This window comes from Chiloscyllium punctatum, chromosome 11, assembly GCF_047496795.1.
Source record: "Chiloscyllium punctatum isolate Juve2018m chromosome 11, sChiPun1.3, whole genome shotgun sequence".
Taxonomy (NCBI): Eukaryota; Metazoa; Chordata; class Chondrichthyes; order Orectolobiformes; family Hemiscylliidae; genus Chiloscyllium; species Chiloscyllium punctatum.
Genome location: NC_092749.1, coordinates 39,175,168 through 39,194,738, shown reverse-complemented (window position 1 = coordinate 39,194,738; position 19,571 = coordinate 39,175,168). Strand labels below are relative to the sequence as shown.

General features: G+C 41.4%; 1 protein-coding gene across 1 annotated transcript in view; it reads left to right on the top strand.

Moving 5' to 3' along the window:
• Positions 1 to 19,571, top strand: part of gch2 (GTP cyclohydrolase 2) — a 53,751-nt gene that overhangs the window by 19,684 nt on the left and 14,496 nt on the right. The window contains exons 2-3 of the mRNA XM_072580658.1: positions 10,553 to 10,662; positions 17,293 to 17,348. Coding sequence (XP_072436759.1) covers positions 10,553 to 10,662; positions 17,293 to 17,348 — 166 coding nt within the window. The remainder of the gene's footprint in view (positions 1 to 10,552; positions 10,663 to 17,292; positions 17,349 to 19,571) is intronic.

Genomic DNA, 19,571 nt, shown 5'->3' with positions numbered 1-19,571 from the left:
CCTAAATCGCAAATCTTGTGTCACCAATCATTTTCTCAACCACTCAGTGTATACGGTGTAGAATCACAAGCTGGAACGTTAACATTTACCCTGTTCTATAATAAAAAGTTGAGCCTGTGAATGTCTTAGTTTAGTTGGCAGCATTCACCTTTCATTGGGAACATTGTGGATTTGAGTTCCATATCTGAGACTTGACTATAGAAATCAAGGTTGCAATATGAGTAGTATGAAAGAGTGTTGCAATGTTAGAGGTGCTGTCTTTGTGATGTGTCCCATCTGGTTTTCAATTGGGCATAAAAGACCCCAAGGCATTATTTCAGAGAAGAGCAGGGACATTATCCCTAGTGTCCGAGATGATAGAAATCCACTACTAAGATCACTACAATGCCATTTTGAAGGAACTGCTGTATTTCCTATATTGAAACAGTAACCACACTTCAAAATAACTTTAGTTAGCTGTTAAGCATTTGAAATATCCTGAGACTGTAAAAGGTACAATATAAATGCAAGTTTCACTGTAATTAATATATGTTGGGATTTTGCAGTATAGTATATATTTGGATTCCCTTAAAAAAAGCAAAAATGCGGCAATATCCTTTTGTTCGTATTACTCAATCTGTATACTTTGAGTCCAGTGAAAAGGAATTCACAATGTAAACAACAACTCAAATGAGGATTCCTGTGGAAGAGCTGTAAGGATGTCGTGCTAATCTGCTTACACTGATCAAGGCTAGAGGTCCAATGCAATGAAACGTTTGTATGTTATGTCTTTCATAACATCGTACTAAATTGATAATACCATGTGAACACCTGCTGATTATGTTTAATGAACACATTACATCAATTTTTGGGCATAGGTTAATTCTTTTTAAGTTTGAATGACATACAAACATGTTAAGCAGTAAAAGGAGCTGGCCATTCAGTTCTTTGAGCACCCTCAGCTATTCAGTAAGATCATAGAGTCATGCAGCACAGAAAGAAACCCTTCGGTCTAACTCATCCATGCCAACCACATATTCCAACTCTATTTAGTCCCACCTGCCAGCACCCGGCCCATATCCCTCCAAACCCTTCCTATTCTTATACCCATCCAGACTCTATAAAAGATCTTAAAGTAAGGGAACCCTTAGGAAGTAGCGACCATAATATGGTAGAGTTCAGTCTGGAGTTTGAAAGGGAGAAGGCAAAATCTGATGTAATGGTGTTACAGTTGAATAAAGGTAATTATGAAGGCATGAGAGAGGAACTGACTAAAATAGACTGGAAGCAGAGGCTAACCGGGAAGACACTAGAGCAAAAATGGCAGGAGTTTGTAGGTATAATTGAGGACACTGTACAGAGGTTCATTCCCAAGAAAAGAAAGATTAACTGGGGAGGGATTAGACAATCTTGGCTGACAAAGGAAGTCAGGAAATGTATTAAAGAAAAAGAGAGATCCTATAAAGTGGCTAAGAACAGTGGGAAATCAGAAGATTGGGAAGGATACAAAAGCAAACAGAGGATAACAAAGAGTGTAATAAGAAATGAGAGGATCAAATATGAAGGTAGGCTAGCCAGCAATATTAGAAATAATAGTAAAAGTTTCTTTCAGTACATAAGAAACAAACGACAGGCAAAAGTAGACATTGGGCCACTTCAAACTGATGCAGGGAGCCTAGTGATGGGAGATAGGGAAATAGCAGGAGAACTTAACAAGTACTTTGCGTCAGTTTTCACAGTGGAAGACATGAGTAATATCCCAAAAATTAAAGGGTGTCACGGGGCTGAGTTGAGTATGGTTGCCATTACGAAAGAGATAGTGCTAGAAAAGTTAAAAAGTCTTAAAATTGATAAATCTCCTGGCCCCGATGGGATACACCCTAGAGTTCTGAGAGAGGTTGCTGAGGAAATAGCAGAGGCATTGGTTGAGATCTTTCAAGAGTCACTGGAGTCAGGAAAGGTCCCGGACGATTGGAAGATGGCTGTAGTAACCCCCTTGTTCAAGAAAGGATCAAGGCAAAAGATGGAAAATTATAGGCCAATCAGCTTAACCTCGGTTGTTGGTAAAATTCTAGAATCCATCATTAAGGATGAGGTTTCTAAATTCTTGGAAGAGCAGAGTCTGATTAGAACAAGTCAACATGGATTTAGTAAAGGGAGGTCATGCATGACAAACCTGTTGGAATTTTTTGAAGAGGTAACAAGTAGGTTAGACCAGGGGAACCCAGTGGATGTGGTCTATCTGGACTTTCAAAAGGCCTTTGATAAGGTGCCACACGGGAGACTGCTGAGCAAGGTGAGGGCCCATGGTGTTCGAGGTGAGCTGCTGGGATGGATTGAGGATTGGCTATCTAACAGAAGGCAGAGAGTTGGGATAAAAGGTTCTTTTTCAGAATGGCAGCCGGTGACGAGCGGTGTCCCGCAGGGTTCGGTGCTGGGGCCACAGCTGTTCGCATTATATATTAATGATTTGGATGAGGGAACCGGGGGCATTCTAGCGAAGTTTGCCGATGATACAAAGTTAGGTAGACAGGCAGGTAGTACTGAGGAAGTGGGGAGGCTACAGAAGGATCTCGACAGGTTGGGAGAGTGGTCCAGGAAATGGCTGATGGAATTTAACGTGAGCAAGTGCGAGGTCTTGCACTTTGGCAAAAAGAATATAGGAATGGACTATTTTCTAAATGGTGAGAAACTTAATAAAGCCAAAGCACAAAGGGATCTGGGAGTGCTAGTCGAGGATTCTCTAAAGGTAAACATGCAGGTTGAGTCTGTGATTAAGAAAGCGAATGCAATGTTGTCTCTTATCTCAAGAGGGTTGGAATATAAAAGCAGAGATGTACTACTAAGACTTTATAAAGCTCTGGTTAGGCCCCATTTGGAGTACTGTGTCCAGTTTTGGTCCCCACACCTCAGGAAGGACATACTGGCACTGGAACGTGTCCAGCGGAGATTCACACGGATGATCCCTGGAATGACAGGTCTAGCATATGAGGAACGGCTGAGGATACTGGGATTGTATTCGTTGGAGTTTAGAAGATTAAGGGGAGATCTAATAGAGACGTACAAAATAATGCATGGCTTTGAAAAGGTGGATGCTAGAAAATTGTTTCTGTTAGGCGAGGAGACTAGGACCCGTGGACACAGCCTTAGAATTAGAGGGGGTCATTTCAGAACGGAAATGCGGAGACATTTCTTCAGCCAGAGAGTGGTGGGCCTGTGGAATTCATTGCCACGGAGTGCAGTGGAAGCCGGGACGCTAAATGTCTTCAAGGCCGAGATTGATAGGTTCTTGTTGTCTAGAGGAATTAAGGGCTACGGGGAGAACGCTGGCAAGTGGAGCTGAAATGCGCATCAGCCATGATTGAATGGCGGAGTGGACTCGATGGGCCGAATGGCCTTGCTTCCACTCCTATGTCTTATGGTCTTATGGTCTTAAATGCCTTTTAAATGTTGCAATTGTCCCAGCCTCCACCACATCCTCAGGCAGCTCATTCCATTCAAGTACCACCCTAACACACTAAACCTATGCCCTCTTGTTCTGGACTCCCCCACTCCAGGGGAAAGACTTTGTCTATTTATCCTATCCATGCCCCTCATGATTTTATAAACGTCTATAAGGTCACCCCTCAGCCTCCGATGGTCCAGGGAAACTAGCCCCAGCCTGTTCAGCCTCTCCTTATAGCTCAAATCCTCCAACCCTGGCAACATCCTTGTAAATCTTTTCTGAACCCTTTCAAGGTTTGCAACATCTTTTTGATAGGAAGGAGAACAGGATTAGATTAGATTAGATTACTTACAGTGTGGAAACAGACCCTTCGGCCAACCAGACCCATTCCCCTACATTTACCCCTTTACCTAACACTACAGGCAATTCACTTAACCTGCACATTTTTGGAGTGTGGGAGGAAACCGGACCACCCGGAAGAAACCCACGCAGACATATGGAGAATGTGCGAACTTCACACAGACAGTTGCCTGAGGCGGGAATTGAATCCAGGTCTCTGGCACTGTGAGGCAGCAGTGCTAACCACTGTACCACCAGGCCACCCATAATTGCATGTAGTATTCCAACAATGGCCTAACCAATGTTCTGTACAGCCGCAACATGACCTTACAACTCCTGTAAACAATACTCTGACCAATAAAGGAAAGCATACCAAAAGCCTTCTTCAATATCTTGTCTACCTGCGACTCCACTTTCAAGGGGCTATGAACCCGCACTCTAAGGTCTCTTTGTTCACCAACACTCCCGAGGACCTTACCATTAAGTGTATAGGTCCAGCTAAGATTTGCTTTCCCAAAATGCAGCACCTCTCATTTATCTAAATTAAACTCCATCTGCCACTTCTCAGCCCATAGGTCCATCTGATGAAGATCCCGTTGTAATCTGAGATAACCTTCACTGTCCACTACACCTCCAATTTTGGTGTCATCAGCAAACTTAATAACTATACCTCTTATGCTCACATCCAAATCATTGATATAAATGACGAAAAGTAGAGGACCCAGCACCAATCCTTGTGGCACTCCACTGGTCACAGGCCTCCAGTCTGAAAAACAACCCTCCACCATCACCCTCTGTCTTCTACCTTTGAGCCAGTTCTGTATTCAAATGCCTAGTTCTCCCTTTATTCCATGAGATCTAACCTTGCTCACCAGTCTCCCATAGGGAACCTTGTCGAACGCCTTACTAAAGTCCATATATTTCACAACTACTGCTCTGCGCTCATCAATCCTCTTTGTTATTTCTTCAAAAGACTCAATCAGATTTGTGAGACATAATTTCCCATGCATAAAGCCATGTTGACTATCCCTAATCAGTCCTTGCCTTTCCAAATACACTTGCCTGCATTTGATGCATATCCCTCCATTCATATACATAAAACTATCCAGATTCTTTTAAATGTTACAATTACATCTGCCTCTACCCTCATTCCATACATGCAGCACCCTCTGTGTGAAAAGGTTACTCCTCAAGCCCTTTTTAAATCTTTTCCCCCCCCCTCACTTTAAACCTATGCCCTTTATTTCTGGACTCCCCAATCCTCGGAGAAAGTGCTTGAGTATTCACCCTATCCTCTCATAATTCTATAAACGTCTATAAGGTCATCCCTCAACCTCCTACTTTCCAGTGAAAAATATCCCAGCTTATCCAGCCTTTCCTTATAACTCAAACCCTCCAGTTCCAAAAACATCCAGGTAAATCTTGTCTGCACCCTCTTCAATTTAATAATGTTTTTCCTATAGGAGGGCAACCAGAACTGTACACAGTATTTCAAAAGTGGCCTCACCAATGTCCTGTACAACCTCAACATGATGTCCCGTCTCCAATACTCCATGATCTGAACAATGAAAAGAAGTGTGCTAAACATCTTCCTAACCACCCTGTCTACCTGTGATGCCACTTTCAAAGAACTATGTGGCTGAACCCCTCGGTCTCTCTGTTCGACAGCATGACCAAGGCCCTACTATTAACTGTGTAATTGCTGCCCTTGTTTGTTTTTCCAAAAATCAATACCTCACATTTGTCCAACTTAAACTGCACCTGCCACTCCTCAACCCATTGGCCAAATTGATCAAGATCCCTTTGTAATCTTAGATTTGCTTCTTCACTGTCGACTGTACCACCAAATTTCATGTCATCTGCAAACGTACGAACCATGCCTCCTATATTCTCATCAGATTTGATTGGAACCTCAAATCAGCATTGCCACCTAGCCCAATAACTTTTCAACCTACTTGCTTAACAAGAATCTATCTATCTCTGCCTTTAAAATGATGTAAGGTCTCTGCTTCTACCATCTTTGCAAAGAGTTGCAAAGACTCATGATAATCTGAGAATTTTTTTTTGACTAATCTTTGTGTTAAATGTCGACCTGATTTTTAACAGTGACTCCTAGCTCTAGGTTCTCCCGCAAGAGGAAACATCCTCTCCATATACACCCCCTCCAAACATTTCAATATTTTGTTTCAATTAAATCACCTCTTATGGTTTGAAACTCCAGCGGATACAAGGCTAGCCTGTACAACTTTTCATCACAAGATAACCTATACATTTCAGGCATCAGCCTAGCAAAGCTCTGAATGAAATTGCATCCTTCTTGAAATATGAAGATTAATACTGTGCACGGCACTCCAGATGTGGTCTTACCAAGGCTCTGCATAACCAAGCATAATTTCCCTACTTTTTTTTATTCAATTCCTTTTGCAATAAATAACATTCAACTAGCTTTCCTAATTACCTGCCATACCTGCATACTGACCTTTTGCAATTCATGTATGAGGACACCCAGTTCCCTCAGCTTCTCAGAGTTCTGCGATCTCTCACCATCTAGATAATATGTTTCCTTTTTATGCTTCCTGTCAAAATGGACAATATTATATTTTCCCACATTATACACCATTTGCCTCATCTCTGCTCACTCACTTAACGTATATATATGTTATTTATCTCCTAAATTGGGTTGGGATATCTGGTCGACATGGACGGGTTGGACCGAAGGGTCTGTTTCCATGCTGTACATCTCTATGACTCGATAACTTATTTTCCTACCTTTATTTGTGGCATCAGAAGATTTGGCAAACATACATTCTTTCCTTGCATCAAAATTACTTATGTACCCAGTGGCACACCATTTGTTACATCTTGCCAATCTGAGAAAAGATCCATTTACAACTACTATCTGCTTCCATTTAGCCAGCCAACTTTCTATCAATGCCAGTACGTTACACCATACTTCATCAGCAAAAGCTGCAATAACAATCGATGTGATGGCACTTTATCAAATGCCTTTTGCAAATTTAAATACAGTACATACACTGGTTCTCCTTTATCCACACCTTGTGTTACCTCCTCAAAGAACTATGGTCCCTTTCTCAAAACCATGTTGACTCTGCCTGATTACCTTTAATACAAGTACAAAAAAGTTCTTAAGAACTTTTGAAAGCTGATTGGAGGCAGATGTTCGCAGGTAAAGGGATGGCTAGAAAATGGGAAGCCTTCAGAAATGAGATAACAAGAATCCAGAGAAAGTATATTCCTGTCAGGGTGAAAGGGAAGGCTGGTAGGTTTAGGGAATGCTGGATGACTAAAGAAATTGAGGGTTTGGTTAAGAAAAAGAAGGAAGCATATGTCAGGTATAGACAGGATAGATCGAGTGAATCCTTAGAGTATAAAGGCAGTAGGAGTATACTTAAGAGGGAAGTCAGGAGGGAAAAATGGGGACATGAGATAGCTTTGGCAGATAGAATTAAGGAGAATCCAAAGGGTTTTTACAAATATATTAAGGACAAAAGGGTAACTGGGGAGAGAATAGGGCCCCTCAAAGATCAGCAAGGTAGCCTTTGTGTGGAGCCACAGAAAGTGGGGGAGAAACTAAATGAATATTTTGTATCAGTATTTACTGTGGAAAAGGATATGGAAGATACAGACTGTAGGGAAATAGATGGTGACATCTTGCAAAATGTCCAGATTACAGAGGAGGCAGTGCTGGATGTCTTGAAATGGGTAAAGGTGGATAAATCCCCAGAACCTGATCAGGTGTACTGGAGAACTCTGTGGGAAGCTAGAGAAGTGATTGCTGGGCCTCTTGCTGAGATATTTGTATCATCGATAGTCACAGGTGAGGTGCCGGAAGACTGGAGGTTGGCAAATGTGGTGCCACACTTTAAGAAGGGTGGTAAAGACAAGCCAGGGAACTATAGACCAGTGAGCCTGACTTCAGTGGTGGGCAAGTTGTTGGAGGGAATCCTGAGGGACAGGATGTACATGTATTTGGAAAGGCAAGGACTGATTAGGGAATAGTCAACATGGCTTTGTGTGTGGGAAATCATGTCTCGCAAACTTAATTGAGTTTTTTGAAGAGATAACAAAGAAGATTGATAAGGGCAAAGCAGTAGATGTGATCTATATGGACTTCAATAATGCATTCTACAAGGTTCCCCATGGGAGACTGATTAGCAAGGATAGATCTCATGGAATACAGGGAGAACTAGCCATTTGGATACAGAACTGGCTCAAAGGTAGAAGACAGAGGGTGGTGGTGGAGGGTTGTTTTTCAGACTGGAAGCCTGTGACCAGAGGAGTGCCACAAGGATCGGTGCTGGGTCCTCTACTTTTTGTCATTTACATAAATGGTTTGGACGCGAGCATAAGAGGTACAGTTAGTAAGTTTGCAGATGACACCAAAATTGGAGGTGTAGTGGACAGCGAAGAGGGTTACCTCAGATTACAACAGGATCTTGACCAGATGGGCCAATGGGCTGAGAAGTAGCAGATGGAGTTTAATTCAGATAAATTCGAGGTGCTGCATTTTGGGAAAGTAAATCTTAGCAGGACTTATATACTTAATGGTAGGGTCCTAGGGAGTGTTGCTGAACAAAGAGACCTTGGAGTGCAGGTTCATAGCTCCTTGAAAGTGGAGTCGCAGGTAGTTAGGATAGTGAAGAAGGTGTTTGGTATGCTTTCCTTTATTGGTCAAAGTATTGAGTATAGGAGTTGGGAGGTCATGTTGCGGCTGTACAGGACATTGGTTAGGAATATTACATGCAATTCTGGTCTCCTTCCTATTGGAAAGATGTTGTGAAACTTGAAAGGGTTCAGAAAAATTTGCAAGGATTTGCCAGGGCTGAAGGATTTGAGCAACAGGAAGAGGCTGGACAGGCTGGGGCTGTTTTCCCTGGAGTGTTGGAGGCTGAGGGGTGACCTTATAGAGGTTTACAAAATTGAGGGGCATGGATAGGATAAATAGACAAGTCTTTTCCGTGGGGTCGGGGAGTCCAGAACTAGAGGGCATAGGTTGAGGGTGAGAGGGGAAAGATATCAAAGAGACCTAAGGGGCAACCTTTTCATGCAGAGGGTGCTACGTGTATGGAATGAGCTGCCAGAGGATGTGGTGGAGGCTGGTATGATTGCAACCTTTAAAAGGCATTTGGATGGATATATGAATAGGAAGGGTTTGGAGGGATATGGGCCGGGTGCTGGCAGGTGGGACTAGATTTGGTTGGGATATCTAGTCGGCATGGACAGGTTGGACCGAAGGGTCTGTTTCCTTGTTGTACATCTCTATGACTCTAAGTACACAATCCTTTATCCGAAATGTTTGGGACCAACTGGTTTTTGGAATTTGGAATTTTTTAAACTTTGGAATAAGTGACAGCTCAACAGTGAAATTTTTAAAAAATCTTACCAAACAGCAGACTCAGTGTGAGTAAGAGTCCCTAAGACAAAATTGAGGACTGCCAGTGATGGGTCATGTTCCCCCCCCACCAACGTCACATCTGAATGACGTGCATTGAGTGGTTGTGGTGTTGGGTTAACTGTTTGCATGCCAAACAACCTTGTTAATGAGATTAAAAACTTCACAAAAAAAACCTTCGGATTCTGGAGCTTTTCGAGATTTTGGTTAAAGGGTTGTCTACCTGTACCCTGTTATAGCATCTAACAATTTTCTTTTGATAGGTGTTAAGCTAATAGTTTCCTGCTTTCTCTCTCCTTTTAATAATAAAGAAGTTATATTCTCTATCTTCAAAGCAAATGGGACTGCTCTTGAATAAATTAAGTTTTGGAATATTAAAATCAATGCATTAACTATCTCACTAGCCACACCTTTTTAAGACCATGGAATCAAGGGTTATATGGAGGAGGCAGGAGAATGGAGTTGAGAACCGTAATGGTCATGATCAAATGGTGAGGCAGACCTGGTGGGCCAAATGTCCTAATTAAGCTCCTATGTCCTTATGGTATTTTGGAAAGAAGTCCATCAGGACAAGGGAATCAGCTAGCATGAAGCTCCAATCTCTTACTCAATTCCACTTCTCCAGTGATTGTCATTTTGCTGAGTTCCCCCTTCCTTCTATTTCTTGATTTATCACTGCGTCTGGGATGTTACTTGTATCCTCTATCATTGGACTAACATTGGTATAATCCTTGAGAAAAACGTAGTGTCATAATATTCATGCTTTCAAAAAATGTTTGCCAGTATTTTATTTCTTAATGATTTGACTTGGTGCCTAGAACATAGACTGTGTTTGCAGATTATTGGTCTGTCAATGTTTGTTCACAATTTCTAATCTTGTCCTGAGTATGACTTCTTAGAGTCCACTGCTGAGAAATATTTAACAAAATTATTAGACTAAAAGCTGGAATTTCAGAAAAGAGAAAATATTGGAGAAACTCAGCAGGTCTGGTAGTATCTGTGGAGAAAGAAACTGTGTTAACACTTCAGAGTCTGATGTGGTCTCCCTTCTGTTTTATGGTTCTGAAGAAGAGTCTCATTAGATTTGAATCATTATTTTTCTCTCTCCATAGATGCTGCCAGACCTGCAGAATTTTTCCTGCATATGCTTTTTATTTCATATTTTCAGCATCTGCAGTATTTTATTTTCATTTAAACTGAAACACATTGTTTTTTGTTTGTTTTACATTTAATATGTAATGTCATCAGTTTGATGCTGATTTAACTTGTAGTAGATAGCATTGATATGTTCGTTAAGCATAAAACAAACTAGAAATAAATGACTACTTTAGCTTAGCTTTAACACCTATTCTGGACTTTCTTTCTGTCATTTTCAGACATTCTGAATGATGCTATCTTTGATGAGGACCACGATGAAGTAGTTATTGTGAAAGATATCGATATGTTCTCACTTTGCGAACATCATTTAGTTCCATTTTTTGGAAAGGTTAGTATATGATGTAAGAAAGGTTAGTATATGATGCAAAGTAATTCACAAAGTAATATTCTTCAGCAGCTTGAAAAGAGGGATTTTGACTCACTGCTCCAAACCGCACCTCAGTAAGCAATATCTACTTTGTCCATTTATGTGCCTCTCCCAGTGTTCTTTTGTTTTTCAAATATTTATGCACTTTCCCCACAGAAACTATTATAATTTCTGATTCCACTGCTGTTTTTGATGGCGTAATCATTCAATGTCCTTGCAAGGTTTGTGAAGGTTTGTAGCTCCGGTTGAGGTTTAGGGTGTAGGTTTGCTCGCTGAGCTGTAGGTTTGATATCCAGATGTTTCATTACCTGGCTACGTAACATCATCAGTGGCGACCTCCAAGTGAAGCTTTCTATTTATATGTTTGTCCTGGATGGGGTTCCTGGAGTTTGTGGTGATGTCATTTCCTGTTCGTTTTCTGAGGGGTTGATAGATGGTATCTAGATCTGTGTTTGTTTATGGCGTTGTGGTTGAAGTGCCAGGCCTCTAGGAGTTCTCTGGCATGTCTTTGCTTATCCTGTCCCAGGATAGATGTGTTGTCCCAGTCGAAATGGTGTTTTCTTTTCATCCGTGTGTATGGCTACGAGGGAGAGCGGGTCATGTCTTTTTGTGGCTAGCTGGTGTTCGTGTGTCCTGGTGGCTAACTTTCTTCCTGTTTGTCCTACGTAGTGTTTGTGGCAGTCCTTGCATGGAATTTTGTAGATGACGTTGGTTTTGTCCATGGGTTGTACTGGGTCTTTTAAGTTTGTTAGTTTTTGTTTGAGTGGGTTGGTGTGCTACTAGGATTCCGAGGGGTCTTAGTCATCTGGCTGTCATTTCTGAAACTTCTTTGATGTATGGTAAGGTGGTTAGGGTTTCTGGCTGTGTTTGGTCTGCTTGTCGTGGTTTGTTCTTGAGGAATCTGTGCACTGTATTATTTGAGTATCCGTTCTTCTTGGTTTGATGGTTGGTAGGGCCAGCAGACCAAAAATCTGGGTTCGCTACGTAGATGACACCTTTGTCATCACAAAATGAAACAAGATAGAAGAGACATTTAACATCATCAACAACACCCTCACAGGCATAAAGTTCTCCCTCACAGGCATAAACCGACAATAAACTCTTATTCCTGGACGTCACAGTTGAAAGAAAGGACAACGGAGAACTACAAACCTGCGTATACAGAAAACCGACAAACACTGACCAAATACTTAACTACACCAGCAACCATCCCAACACACACAAACAAAGCTGTATCAGAACACTATTCCAATGAGCCAACACACACTGCAGCACAGACAAACTTCGGAAAACAGAGGAGAACCACCTATACAACGTATTCAAGAAGAACGGATACTTAAAAAATACAGTCCGCAGATTCCTCAAGAACAAACCATGACAAGCAGACCAAACTCAGCCAGAAACCCTAACCACCTTACCCATACATCAAAGAAGTTTCAGAAATGACAGCCAGACTACTGAGACCTCTCGGAATCCTAGTAGCACACAAACCCAACCAACACTCTCAAACAAAAACTAACAAACTTAAAAGACCCAGTACAACCCATGGACAAAACCAACGTCATCTACAAAATTCCATGCAAGGACTGCCACAAACACTACATAGGTCAAACAGGAAGAAAGTTAGCCACCAGGACACACGAACACCAGCTAGCCACAAAAAGACATGACCTTCTCTTCCTCGTAGCCATACACACGGATGAAAAAAAAACCATTTCGACTGGGACAACACGTCTATCCTGGGACAGGCTAAGCAAAGACATGCCAGAGAATTCCTAGAGGCCTGGCACTCCAACCACAACGCCATAAACAAACACATAGATCTAGATACCATCTATCAACCTCTCAGAAAACGAACAGGAAATGACATCACCACAAACCCCCAGGAACCCCCATCCAGGACAAACTTATAAATAGAAAGCAGGAGACAACAGCTTTGCTTCACTTGGAGGTCGCCACTGATGATGTTACCTAGCCAGGTAATGAAACATCTGGATATCAAACCTACAGCTCAGCGAGCAAACCTACACCCTAATTCAATATCCTAATAAATTTCTGTATTACCAAGTATTCTGGACTTAAATTTATACCTGCAGGTTATTGTCTCAATCAATAGAAATAATTGTCTCAATCAATAGAAATAATATCTTTTACATGACTTCTTAATTTTGAGCACCTATCAATTTTGTCTTTGATGCTTCTGTGTTTGAATGAAAAGCTCCAATGTGAATTGTTGTTCCTTCACAATCCAAGACTTCTCATCTCTGATACACATCAGTGAATCTCTATATACTACACCTTCTCAAAGTTTCCTCCCTACAGAAAGGTGATGAAAACTAGCATTGGTGTTCTAGTTTCAGCCTGCTGTGCAGTAAAAAATTACAAGTAGCAACTACTGTGTGTTGGTGTAGAACAGAATCTATTAAAATTACAGACATGACTGATTGTGTCACCTTGGGTGGAGTTTTAACTGGTTCAGTGTCAGTACGTGCAAAGGGTTAAAACATCAAAAAATGGGCATCAAAATGTCAGCAGGAAACCACTGACATCTGGATTTAACTGCAGAATCAGAATTAATGTATAGGAAACCCCAGTAGGATAGGTGGATCTAGAGTTAACGTGCTAAAAGCCTATTGATTGCAACTTCAATCATGAATTCTGCCTTTAACTGACAGCACCCATGTTTCCTGGGCTCCCTGGGACTTGCCAGCTTTAACAAAGAAGAGGATGGGAGGTTGCTGAGCAACTGACAAGCTGGTAGCTTTTAATATTATAGCTACTTAATAGCCTACGTAAAAGAATTTGGCTCATAGCATGCAATCAAACAGTGTACTTTCATTGCTATGGAGGGATTTCCAAAACATTGGAGATCACCGGTGATTAGTTGGAGTTTTAATCTAGCTTACCCAACTTTACCTTGGACTTCTGATGTGCAATTAGATGGACAGCAGCAGAAAATTCTGAGATACCATGAGACTCCTACACGTTGTGGTGTAAATGTTTGGTCAGCAACCATCAGAAGACTGCCAAAAATGAAGAAGCTGTTCTTTTCTCTCCACCTCAATCCTGCAGAAAGTTAGTTTAGTCTTCCTCATCAGTTGCTACAGGCTGTGGCTTTTAACTAATAGGTCAGAGACTTGAGAGGTGTGAGCCAGTCACTATGTGCCTTCTGTACAAAGTGGAAGTAGCTGAAGATGGCAGACTGAGGAACATCAAGGCCTGACAAACTAAAAGGGTCATGTCAGTGAACCTTGTGGACAGGGAACATTGAATTACCTTCCCAGTATTTTCCTCTACCCATAACACCCTTTTCTATAATGGGGCTTTGAGTTTTAACAAGAGTTATATGGCAACGGCTTATAATTGTTTACCTGTAGCTAGAATCTATTGATTCGCAACACAGAATAACGTTTAAGTACTGAAACAGAATGGATTCAGTTCCTGGAGGCATTTAGAGAGGTCACGAGGTCACCAGGGAGCAGCAGAGCCTGTCTGGATACGTGAGTATACAGTATAAATTACTAACTGTTAGGTCGGGAGATATTCAGTTCCTGGAGGCTGTAGGAGAAGTCACGGGGTTACATATTTGGGTAGTTGCTTTACTTGAAACACTACTCTGGTAATGTCTCCCACCCATCCTCCTCCTCTAACCAGATAAAGCGTTCTGTGCATCGGTTGGTAAGGTGACAAGTGTTTTCTTTCGTGTTTCATTTTTTCAGTGGTCTATTTGGGAATTTAGAATAGTGGGAATGGAGGTTAGGGCAGTTGAATGTTCCTCCTGCAGTATGTGGAAGGTAAGGGTCACCACTAGTGTCCCTCTGACTTCATTGGTGGGAAGTGCACCCAACTCCAGCTCCTTATGAACCGTGTTAAGGAACTGGAGCTGGAACTGGATGAAGTTTGGATCATTTGGAAGGCGGAGGGGGTTATTGAGAGGAGTTAGGGGGAGGTAGTTATTCCATAGCCATATGAAGAAGGTATGGTTACCATCAGGGGTAGGAAAGGAAACCGTTAGGTAGTGCTGGTATCTCCTGTGGTGGTTCCCCTCAACAATAAGTTCAGAGGATCTTCGATTATCCGAACGAGGCGGGCGGGCACTATTTTGTTCGATAATTGATTATTTGGTTAATTGATTTCCTCTGAGGCTCAGAGTTTTCTGTGAAGTCAGCTCCCCATTCAGGAGACTAGGCAAAAACGTCTTTTTCTTCAGATGGTGAAGGCTAACACGAGGGGACATAGCTTTAAATTGAGGGGTGTGAGACTTAAGACAGGTATCAGGGATAGTTTTTTTATTCAGAGAGTAGTAGGGGTGTGGAATGGCCTGCTTGCAACAGTAGTAGACTTGCCGATGTTAAGGACATTTAAATGGGCATTGGACATACATATGGATAATAATGGAACAGTGTAGGTTAGATGAGCATCAGATTAATTTCACAGCTTGGGGCAACATTGAGGGCCAAAGGGCCTGTACTGCGCTGTAATGTTCTATGTTCTATGAAATCTGGTCCTGCTTTCAGTCAGCCTGAGACTAAAATACAGAAAAATTGGGGAATTTTGTGCACTTTTGTAAAATCTTTAACTTTGGTGATGATTCTGTAAATAGCATGGCTTTATATCCTGTGTGTTACCCCAGTGAGGCATAATAAAAGAATGAATTAGAACTGACAAATTGAAAATAGTCACCGGCTGAATTCTGCAAATCATCGTTTCTGCTTGTCTACTGTCAACAAGTGAACATGAGTGAGTCTGTTGTGTTATGTGACAGATGCCTAATTCTGCCATCAGGTAGTTTGGAGGCTCCACTCTCTCCATTGCATCCTGAGGCTCTGCTTACTTCCTGTGCAGCTTCCTCGAAAGTGGTCGGGTTGGCCATGACTGGAGGACCTTGCTCCTCTGTCTCTTCCTGACAATCTGAACATCTGTTCCCAGGAAGGAGGAAAAGTAAAGCATTGCGAATGTGAGGAATAGAATACTTTTGAGAGGTTGGGTGAGAACATTTGGGGAGGGTGACCATGAGGGATTGACATGGGATGACAATAAGATGAGGGTGAGTGTCAGTGGTGGATGGTCAGATTGGGATATGATGAGTTGCCTCAATACAGATAAATGGGTGAAGTGTATCGGTAAAAGAAATGCGGTGCATGAAAATGTTGGGAGAATCAGGTTGATGGGGTTGCTACTTGCCTTTGCTTCCTTGATGAGATTTTCTATCCAGTTGCAGCTCTGTGTCCATTTGCAAGATATCATTCTCCTGCTCCCCCAGCTCCTCAGTCACTTGTAGCCATGTCTCATTCAAGGCAGGCTTCTTCCTTCCATTCACTGTGAGGAAATAAACATGATTCTGTGGGCCCATGCAGCCTGCAACTTGAAATCCAGGGATGCTTCGAGAACTGCAGACAGCCTTCCTTCATTCGAGACGCCCATTATTTGAGTTGCTGCCTCTCTCTCTTGCTGGTCATCGAATTCTGTCACTAACCAGGATCGCCTTAAACAGTGAAGCTTAAACAGATAGATGGAGGTTGTGATTGCGCCCACCCAGTCTAACCAGAGAAAACCAGAAGTGTGAAGCTTAGTCAAACAGCCAATGAAAGTCATGCTCATTGAGCTTGCAGATTCCCAATCATGCAGTTAGCCTGCCCAATGCTGCAAGAGGATCTGAAACCCTTGGTGGTTCTCGTGTTTTGATTTTAATAATTGAAAATTGTTCCATTCAGAATGTATTTACACATTTGTACAATCACCTTTTCTGAATGTTTTGAAAAATATCGACACTCTTACACTATCCAGCTGTGTCCCTTTCCTATGGAGCATAGGAACCAGAGGAAGTTGAGAAAAAGGATATTGTTAGTGCAAAGAAGGAATCTCAGCAAGCCAACCTTGGTCTGAAATGCTGCTGTGTAATAAATAGATGTTTGCTGCTCTTTTACCAACTCACAAGAGATGAAAGGTCAATGGCCTGAAAAAAAAACTAACCCTACCTCTCTCTGATTTCCTGGCTTATTGCCTGAAACATCAATTCTCCCACTCCTCAGATGCTGCCTGACCTGCTGTGCTTTCCCAGCACTACACCATCTACTTTGATCTCCAGCATCTGTAGTCCTCCCATCCTCCTACCTCTCTCTGTAGATGCTGCCTGACCTGCTAAGCATTTCCATCACCTTCTGTTTTTATCTCAGCATCTGCAGTGGTCTGCCTTCTGTACATTAGGTATGTTATGCCCTGAACAATTTTCATTATGTATGGATCTCAAGATACCTGGAGGTGCAAAATGTGAAGGGCAGGAAATGGCAGGCATTATTAGGAGCATCTGATAATCTGTCCAGTAAAATAATAATTCCTGAACTGCAGCATGGCCATGGGGTTGCTATAACAACACCAGTGCATTTACTTTGAATATCTGGCCATCAAAAGCCAGTATTGATTAACTGTTCTAGCATTTTTTTGCATTCAGTCAGAGTTTCTTCATTTCCTCTCATCTTGTTCACAAATCCAACATTTCACAGGACTAAAGCCTTCATCAGAAATGTGTTTTACGTCAGTTGAGGGCACATGGGCATTTCTTAATTTTTACCATTTTATTTCTCACCTTAGGTACACATAGGTTACCTACCGAATAAGAGAGTGGTTGGACTAAGCAAACTGGCAAGGTTAGTAAGGTGTCAAACAATTTTTTTTTACGTTTGTTGACATGTGTCATAACAGGTATAAAGTTAGTTAAGGAAAAGCTTATGGCTTTCAGCGTGCTATCAGGCTATAAAGAAGTAAGTGTTGTGATGCTCATTTTACCATGAAAAGCAAAATATCTATGTTACAAAGGATGCCATTTTAATGTACAACGGAAGGCCAGATCACATACTGAAGAGCTAATGGGCTAAAATTTGCAGATTAATGTAGCAATTATAGTTTTTTATAACCATGATCATTCTGCTTTTTTGTTTTAAATTATTGTTACGTGTTGCTGTCACTTTCACAGAGTAATGACAGCAAACGCCGATAACTTGGTCTTCTTTAAAACTGTAAAATCTGGTCTGACTTGTTATAATTTTACGGCAGGAACTGAGCCACACAACCTGAGTGTATTTCATTCATCCACAACTGCACAGTAGAATGAGATGGAAAGCATACAATGTAATAGCTGTCAAAAAGAAATATTGGTTATAAGTTCTGAGCCAATGAAAACTAATTCAACAGAATTAATGAAGTGCTTGAAATTTGATCTTTGATAAGTGGGTGAGAAATTTACCCACAGCAATACAAACATGTGGTCTATTTTAACATTTGGGCCAATTAACTTCCAATTTCAGTCCACTTCCTGTTGTTGTTGTTGTTGTGGGTGAAAACAGCCACTGGCTTCAGGAAAGCAAATAACGATTGACCCCCCCATTTATATGAGGCAGGTGGGGGAAGGGAAGGTCTGGGAGGGAACTAGTGTATCAGGATTGTGTGGTGGGGGTACCAAATCCTGTGACGTGTAAGATTGGTTTGACGGTCATGTTCAAACTCAAAGCCATACTTCAGACTTATTTTCCACATAACATGTTTAATATACATTTTTGAGAGATGCACGCACACATAATCCTTATTTAATATATCAAGTCTTCTTTAGGTTGCTAATTTTAGAGAAAGTGCTTTCACGCAACTGAGTGGGCATGAATATGCAAGTGATCTTTCCACCTGTTTTTGTGAAAAATAAATGGGAACACTCTTTAACTATATTAAATGTACATGGTCTGTAAAATGAATGAGCTTGAAGGGTCATTTGATTTTATCATTAAGCCTTTTTTTCCTCATTATTTAAAGACAGAAAGTAGAAATTCAGAGATGCAGTGGAATAGAATATCTGCAAACTCTCTGATTCCAACACCATCTATTACTTTGGTGGAGGCAGCTGCTTGACTGAGAAAGGGGCAGTAATATGCAAACTCACCATTTTCACACCACTATACATTCTTCAGGTAGACACAGTTGCAATAGGTCACTTTGCTACAGGATGGAACTGTCTGCCCCATTTTGACATTTTGGAATATCTTGACAGTTTCTGTCTGATTGGTAATTTGTCTAAAGTACATGACAGAGATTCAGTCACGGAACAATGCAGCAGTGTTGGGCTGTCATTGACAGTGAGAAAGAATTCTGCTCTGTGGATAATTTGCCAGGGGTTGAAGGGGACACAGGTAGCTAAAGAAGAAATTAAGTCTTTGATTTAGATGGGTTAGCATTATTGGGTTAGCCAGATAGGCTGAACCCAGATCTTCAATTATGCCAGGTCCAATGTCAGGACCTATTGCTGCATCTGATGTTTCTTTGATCATTTAGGATGTCTTGATTTCTGATATGTCTGCTCACAGTGAAATTGAACAGAGGGATCTTACCTCCCTCCTATCATCCTGATGCTATTAACTGATGGACTTACAAGCTGGATCATCATGACATAGAACAATATGAATTGTAATGTAATAGTCCTATTTTCCAAATGGTTGCCAACCATTTACTGATCTAATCAGTGCATGTTACACAATGTAACACAAATCACAAGCCAAATATATTTTTGCACAGTTAGCAAGCTTATTAAGGTCAACAAATTTTAGAAATGTAGAACCAAAAGCAGAAAATCAATGCCAACAGTTCAGAGAGATGACGCACACCTGATAATAAAAGTCAGTATCAGCACTGTGGAGCAAGTAAGGCAGAAGCAGTGCCCAGCCATTTTTAAAAAATACCTTGACTGTAAAACACTGGGTTAGCTTTAGGAAATATGCTGAAGAAGGACAGTCACCAAGCACTAAGAAATCAAATAGCTACTCACACATAGAACTTCATGAGATAGTACAGCTTACAATAAAAATGAAAGGTATGTTTAGCGAAAATAG